We start from the raw sequence: 8,114 nt of genomic DNA, 5'->3' as shown, positions 1-8,114 counted from the left end.
ATTACCCTAAGAAGAATTTGTTAGATAAAAAGCAGTTAAAAAGTTAAAAACAGTAAAAAAGTTAAAAGTTAAAAACAGTTTAAAGTCTCATGCTGGGTTAAAAGCCAGTGAATAAAAATGGGTTTTAAGAAGGGTCCTAAAAATAGCCAAAGAAGGGGCCTGTCTCACATGAAGAGGGAGATCGTTCCAGCGTTTGGGACCCGCAACATGGAAGGCTCTGTCCCCTCTGAGCATGCGCTTTGATTTGGGGAACTCCAGGATCAGCTGGTCAGCTAACCTGAGGGACCGACTGGGGGCATAGAGGTGGAGCAGCTCAGAGAGGTATGGTGGGGCAAGACCATGTAAGGATTTAAAAACGAGTAAAATAATTTTAAAATGGACCCTAAAAGACACAGGCAGCCAGTGGAGGGAGGCTAAAACAGGAGTAATGTGCTCTCTTTTTCTTGTGTTGGTTAAAAGTCGGGCAGCTGCATTTTGGACCAGCTGCAGACGTGAGAGAGAGGATTAATTAATCCCAAAATACAAATAGTTACAGTAATCCATCAGAGATGTAATAAATGCATGGATAACTGTCTCAAACTGTTGCCTAGAAAGGAGGTTTTTAACCTTGGCCAGCTGACGTAAATAAAAAAAAGCTGTCTTTTACCACTGTGCCAATCTGACGGTCCAATTTAAAATCACTGTCAATATGAAAGCCCAGGTTGGTGACGATGGGCTTAATGTGCAAAGTCAAGGGGCCAAAGTCAACAGGGGGGAGCTCACAGGCACCACTAGGTCCAAACACTATCACTTTTGTTTTCTTTTCATCGAAATTTAAGAAGTTCTGCGCCATCCAGGCTTTGATATCTTTAAGGCAAGCAAGTAGTGACTGCATTGAAGAGGTATGATTTCTCTTTAACGGAAAATACATTTGTGTGTCATCTGTATAACAATGAAAACAAATATCATGCTTTCTTAGGATTGAGCCCAGAGGAAGTAAATAAATACAAAAGGGCAGTGGTCCTAAAACTGAGCCTTGTGGGACCCCACATGTCAATGGAGCAACAGAGGACTCAAAACCAGCAACATTTACAGAGAAAGTCCAGTTAGTCAAATATGACGTCAGCCAACTCAAAGCAGTACCACAGATGCCCACTTGATGCTGTAGGCGACTAATTAAAATGTTATGGTCCACCGTAACAAATACTGCTGTTAGATCCAGTAAAACTAAAATCACATGATCACCTAAATCTGTTGCTCTCAGGATGTCATTAAAAACCCTTAGTAATGCTGACTCGGTACTATGGAGGGGTTAAAAACCAGATTGAATGATTTCTAAAATATCACAGTCCTCTAAAAAGGTGATTAACTGGGTAAAAACTATCTTTTCCAAGATCTTTGAGAGGAAAGGCAGCTTAGAAATGGGTCTAAAATGGGCAAAAACTGAACTGTCAAGACCAGGTTTCTTTAAAAGCGGTTGAACCACGGCGTGTTTAAAACTGGTAGGAACTACACCAGAAAACAGAGTGCTATTTAAAATGTTAAGAACAGGCTGCCCTATGCAAGAAAAGACTTCTTTAAAAAATGTAGGAGGGACAGCATCATGGGGGGGAACTTGAGGGCTTCATATGATTCGTTAATTCTTCTAACTGCCGCAGTCACTTGCTCAAACTGATTAAAAACAGCATAGTAGTTAAACGGGACAGACGGGTCAGAAGTCAGAAAATAAATGAGAGCCCTTGTTGTGGCAATCTTATCAATAAAATACTCTAAAAAGGTATTGCACAATTCACAGGAGGGTTCCAAGCATGTAGGCTGAGGGGCATTAAGAACAGAGTCAATGGTTTTGAATAAAACACGAGGGTCAAAACCATTGGAGGCAATAATGTTTGCCAAATGTTCTCTTTTTTTCTCTTTTACTGTGCTCTGATATCGATGCCAACAGTCCTTTAAAATCTGGAGTGACACCTGAAGCTTGTCCTTCCACCTGCGCTCAGCTTTGCGGCACTCGTGCCTGATCGCACGGGTTCTCTCATCAAACCAGGGTTCTGATTTAGTTTTGGCCTTTTTTAATTTTTAAAGGAGCCACTGAGTTCAAGGCAGTCTCACAGGTGGAGTCAAACAATGCACTAAGTTTCTCAGTGTCAGAAAAAACAGAGTCAGAGGGTAAAAAACCTTGGTTAAAAGCAATAATAAACTGACCAGCAGTGGAAGGGTTAAAAACTCGACAGAGACGCGCAGGAGAGTGCGCTCCAGCCGCCAGGCGGTTAAAATTGGCCTCAAATATGACAGTCTGACAGCACATTGTCACAAATGTCCAAGTTAGACACAGGTAGACCATATGACAGGACAAGATCAAGCGTGTGACCACGTACGTTCGTGTGTGGGGCCAAACACAAACGGTGTCAAATTAAAAGAGTCTATAAGGTTTAAAAAATCCTTCACCAGTGGCTTGTCGGGACAGCATACATGGATATTAAAGTCTCCAACAATGAGGACACGATCATAGCGGGCCATAATTCCTGCCAAAAACTCAGAAAAAACTCAGATGAAGTCCTTATTGTATTTGAGCGGGCGGTAAATGACAGCGCACAGCACCGCGTCAGTGCAACACACCTCAAATAAAGTCATTTCAAAGCTGGCGAAAAATGACAAAGGAAAGCATTGCTTACATTTATAGTCATTTTTATAAAGTGTCGCCGTTCCTCCTCCACAGCCTGAGGTACGAGGAGAGTTAAAATAGCAACAGTCTGCCGGCAGAAGTTCGGAGAAAACACTGGACTCACTGGCACCGAGCCACGTCTCCGGTATGCAAAGGAAGTCAAGACTGCGTGACTCGAAAAAATCCCTGAGTCGGAACGTTTTGTTCGCCAGTGATCTGGCATTTACAAGACCAATCCTGGCAGGAGATGAGACCGGCGTGGCAGCACACCGGGTATCCCGGCATAGCAACTTTAAATTCGAAGGATTCACCCCACGTTGGCGGCACCGAGCTGTACAGCTGCGGGTGCAGCGAGTGCGGGGTCTCTCATTGGGGCCAATTTCCGGAACAGGGTAACCCGATGGATCCACGGACGGCCAGAAAGCAAGAAGGGAACCGCTTAATCCGTTTCCCGTCCGGGCAGCGCTGGAAGACCATGCCAACAGTACTCTCTGCTTTACCCGCCGGCCACTACAGGTGCCACGGCGACGCTTCCGCGGAAAGCTCAGGGTTGGAAACCGGAAGAGGTGAGCTGGTATACCTGACAGCAACGGGGGCACTTCATTTGGACCATCAAAATCAAAAGAAAAAATATTTTTGATAGGTGGTCGAAAACAAAACAAATCTTGGCGATCATACAAGAGTGGAGACACGAACTGTTTAGTGCAGCAGGACAAAATCAACAAAAACTGAAAGCAGACTGAGAGCAGTAGACGGCCAGCCACACACGGCGGCGCCATCATACATACAGTACATATATATATATATACATCCATCCATCCATTTTCTACCGCTTATTCCCTTTGGGGTCTCGGGGGGCGCTGGTGCCTATCTCAGCTACAAGGCGGGGTACACCCTGAACAAGTCACCACCTCATCGCAGGGCCAACACGGATAGACAGACAACAATCACACTCACATTCACACACTAGGGCCAATTTAGTGTTGCCAATCAACCTATCCCCAGGTGCATGTCTTTGGAAAAGGGAGGAAGCCGGAGTACCCGGAGGGAACCCACGCATTCACGGGGAGGACATGCAAACTCCACACAGAAAGATCCCAAGCCCGGGATTTAACACAGGACTACTCAGGACCTTTGTATTGTGAGGCAGATACACTAACCCCTCTGCCACTGTGAAGCCATATATATATATATATATATATATATATATATATATATGTACACACACACATATATATATATACATACATACATATATATTTATACACATATATATATACACACACATATATATATATATATATACAAACATATATATATATATATGTATATATATACATATATATATATATATATATATATATATATATATATATATATATATATATATATATATATATATATATATATATATATATATATACGCGCTAGGTCTGGAAAAAACAGAGGCTATAATCATCCCTACAAGCCTGTTTCGCAGGTTTTCCTGCTCGTCAGGGGATAATATAATAAAATCTCCTAACGAGCAGAGAAACCTGCGAAACAGGCCTGTTGGGATGATATAGCCTCTGTGCTTTTTCCTGACCTAACGTATATTCCACTCTACCCAGGTATTGAGCACTCTATAACGGATATACCACAGAATCCTCGACTAGATACAGTGGGGCAAAAAAGTATTTAGTCAGCCACCGATTGTTCTCCCGATTGTTCTCCCACTTAAAATGATGACAGAGTTCTGTAATTTTCATCATAAGTACACTTCAACTGTGAAAGACAGAATGTGAAAAAAAATCCAGGAATTCACATCATAGGAATTTTAAAGAATTTATTCGTAAATTATGGTGGAAAATAAGTATTTGGTCAACCATTCAAAGCTCTCACTATGTATCCAAAATGGATACATGGATGACACAGCAGAGGATTGGAAAAATGTCATGTGGTCAGATGAAACCAAAATATAACTTATTGGTATAAACTCAACTCGTCGTGTTTGGAGGAAGAAGAATACTGAGTTGCATCCCAAGAACACCATACTTACTGTGAAGCATGGGGGTGGAAACATCATGCTTTGGGGCTGTTTTTCTGCTAAGTGGACAGGACGATTGATCCGTGTTAAGGAAAGAATGAATGGGGCCATGTATCGTGAGATTTTGAGCCAAAACCTCTTTCCATCAGTGAGAGCTTTGAATGGTTGACCAAATACTTATTTTCCAGCATAATTTACAAATACATTCTTAAAAATTCCTACAATGTGAATTCCTGGATTTTTTCCCCCACATTCTGTCTCTCACAGTTGAAGTGTACTTATGATGAAATTTACAGACCTCTGTCATCATTTCAAAGTGGGAGATCTTGCACAATCGTTGGCTGATTATGAGAAGACATACATTTTCGGTGTGAACTGTAAAAGATAAAAGACACTTTATTCAGTCATGTGTCTATACAATGTGTGTGTAAATGTATAAATTGTTTGTAAATTTGAATACAAATGTTTGTGTATGAAACTGTTTATAGTCAGCTATTAAAGATTAGTCTCCTGCAATAATGAAGCTGTTTTGTAGCAACAATTCAAAAATCCTTTATACATATATTTATTGAATAATACTTCAACAAAATATGAAAATAAGTTCATAAACTGTGAAAAGAAATGCAACAATGCAATATTCAGTGTTGACAGCTAGATTTTTTGTGGATATGTTCCATAAATATTGATGTGAAAGATTTCTTTTTTTGTGAAGAAATGTTTGGAATTAAGTTCATAGACCCGGATGGATCTCTATTACAATCCCCAAAGAGGGCACTTTAAGTTGATGATTACTGCCATGTGTAGAAATCTTTATTTAGAGTTGAATCATTAGTTATTTTTATATCTTTTTTTCCAAATAGTTCAAGAAAGACCACTACAAATGAGCAATATTTTGCACTGTTATACAATTTAATAAATCAGAAACTGATGACATAGTGCTGTATTTTACTTCTTTATCTCTTTTTTTCAACCATAAATGCTTTGCTCTGATTAGGGGGTACTTGAATTAAAAACATCTTCACAGGGGGTACATCACTGAAAAAAGGTTGAGAACCACTGCTTTAGTATTTTGCTTTTGCCCCAAAGTCCTAGTTGCAGGTGGTAACCACCGACGCCACCAACAGGCGATCAGCTATGGAACGCCTCCACCATAATACACTGTACTTTGTGTGTGTGGTTCAATCCAACCGTGTTCGCTTCTTCTTTGTAGTCTCGATTATTAATTGAACAAATTGCAAAAGATTCAGCAACACAGATGTCCAGAATACTGTGTAATTATGCGATTAAAGCAGACGATTTTTAGCCGTAAGCGGTGCTGGAAGAACATGTCCGCTACAACCGGTGACGTCACGCGCATGCGTCATCATACGAGTAATCATTCCGCGACGTTTTCAACAGGATACTTCACAGGAAATTTAAAATTGCAATTTAGTAAACTCAACCGGCCGTATTGGCATGTGTTGCAATGTTAATATTTCATCATTGATATATAAACTATCAGACTGCGTGGTCGGTAGTAGTTGGTTTCAGTAGGCCTTTAACATTTCCGTATTTTCCTGTTACTTTACGCCTATTTGATTTTTTTATTCCACTTTGTATGTTTTTTTTGTGTAAAAGTATCTTTCGAACACGGGGGTGTCGGGACTTTGGATCACTCAAATGTGATTTTCCGTACTTTGTGTTGCTCACACAAACATTTACGGTCTATCTCATGTTTGTTCAAGAGTGCAATTCAATATTTGTATGGAATAATAAATAGTGTGACGCACGTCGATTTGTTGACAGAGCCCAAAGTCTAGTTGAAAGAAAACACTGCAATGAATAAACGGGCAGCTTTTGAAGGTTGACTGACAGTATATAAGAGCAGCTCTTGTTCATGAGCTCTATCTACACAGAAGCAAGAAGGAGCTCTCACCTGCAGGTTTGTACTCGCATGCTTTTTGTCGTCTCTCTCGTGCAGATTGTGATGACTCAGCAGCTCTTTTGGGTTTCTCAGTCCGTCGTCCTCAACCTCTGCACCATCTTCCTGGCCAAGATGCTGACTGTGACTTTAGTTCTTTGTGCAACGGTGGCACTGGCTACAGCTGACGGTGAGCAGCAAAACACCAAGTGTTCTACAGGATGGACACACAGAAACAGACGGACAGTCAGTCACTGGTTCTTGTTTGTCCACTCTAGATGCAGCTGCCAACCATACCGAGCTTTTTGCGTCACAGTGTCCACCCAACTGGCAAAAACACAACCAACGGTGTTTCTACTTTGAATCCTCCACCAAGAACTGGGTTAATGCTGAGGTGGGTATCATTATTTCATGCTCATAGACAGCTGCTCAGATGGTTTGGTGTGTAAGAGACGTGTTTCTCTGGCTCTACCCTCCGCAGAAACAATGCCAGACCATGGGTGGGAACCTCGCATCGATACACCAGGATGACGAGCATAAATTCCTTCAGACCTTGAGTCAGGCAGAAGCATGGCTTGGAGGCTCAGATTGCCAAACGGTAGTAAGAACTTTCCCTACATTTCATTTTTGTGTTTTGAGGCTAACATGATTCACCGCGTGTACAGGCTGGAAACTGGTTATGGAGTGATGGTACGGGCATGTCCGGAACTTTCTGGTGTCCACAAAAACCGGACGACACGCTGGATGAGTGCTGTCTGCAGACCAACTCACAAAGTAGACAGACTTAAGATCTGATCTTAATCAATCTCAGTAACTACATTTGTTAAAAAGAGATGACATTTTCTCTTTGTTAACAGTCGGCAAATGCTGGGATGATGTCGCCTGTAACACACTACTGCCTTTTGTGTGTGCAAAGCCACTTTAGACTGCAGGTATGTACAGTGACACGGTTTTGTTGCAGTCTCGTGCATATTCAAACTCTCTTTTTTATCATGCTATGTCAAAAGGCTGACCTGGACCCAAGCAGGCAGAAGACTGCGGATGGATGGATAATCCTTTCATACATGTAATAAACATATTGAGAATTGACATGTCCATTTTGAAATTCTTTTTTTTACAAATATTTACACACCTAATTCTCCTCTCTGAGCTGCTACCTTACCGTGGTAGAGGAGGTTGCGTGTCCCAATGATCCTAGGAGCTATGTTGTCTGGGGGCTTTCATGCCCCCTGGTAGGGTCTCCCAAGACAAACAGGTCCTAGGTGAGTGATCAGACAAAGAGCAGCTCAAAGACTTCTATGGAATTACAACAAAATGAACCCAGATTTCCCTCGCCCGGACGTGGGTCACCGGGGCCCCGCTCTGGAGCCAGGCCCGGAGTTGGGGCACGATGGCGAGCGCCTGGTGGTCGGGCCTGTCCCCATGGGGCCCGGCCGGGCACAGCCCGAAGAGGCAACGTGGGTCATCCCTCCAATGGGCTCACCACTCATAGGAGGGGCCATAGAGGTCGGGTGCATTGTGAGCTGGGCGGCAGCCGAAGGCAGGGC

The 8,114-nt window shown here is 42.2% G+C and overlaps 1 protein-coding gene across 2 annotated transcripts; it reads left to right on the top strand.

Moving 5' to 3' along the window:
- Window positions 1–6,516: 6,516 nt before the first annotated feature.
- Window positions 6,517–7,656, top strand: LOC133535886 (type-2 ice-structuring protein-like). 2 transcript variants are annotated; one of them, XM_061876041.1, is made up of 7 exons: window positions 6,517–6,588; window positions 6,664–6,757; window positions 6,846–6,961; window positions 7,049–7,165; window positions 7,233–7,341; window positions 7,425–7,499; window positions 7,575–7,656. In XM_061876041.1, exons 1-6 carry the CDS (start codon window positions 6,544–6,546, stop codon window positions 7,490–7,492), a joined length of 549 nt encoding a protein of 182 aa, XP_061732025.1. In that variant the 5' UTR covers window positions 6,517–6,543; the 3' UTR covers window positions 7,493–7,499; window positions 7,575–7,656. The 2 variants fall into 2 exon arrangements, with proteins under 2 accessions (XP_061732025.1, XP_061731940.1); XM_061875956.1 differs by having other exon boundaries at window positions 6,529–6,588; window positions 6,646–6,757.
- Window positions 7,657–8,114: the final 458 nt, after the last annotated feature.

Source organism: Nerophis ophidion, linkage group LG01 (assembly GCF_033978795.1).
Source record: "Nerophis ophidion isolate RoL-2023_Sa linkage group LG01, RoL_Noph_v1.0, whole genome shotgun sequence".
NCBI classification, from domain to species: Eukaryota; Metazoa; Chordata; class Actinopteri; order Syngnathiformes; family Syngnathidae; genus Nerophis; species Nerophis ophidion.
Note: the sequence above shows the minus strand (reverse complement) of the source record. Positions and strands in the feature narration are given on the sequence as shown.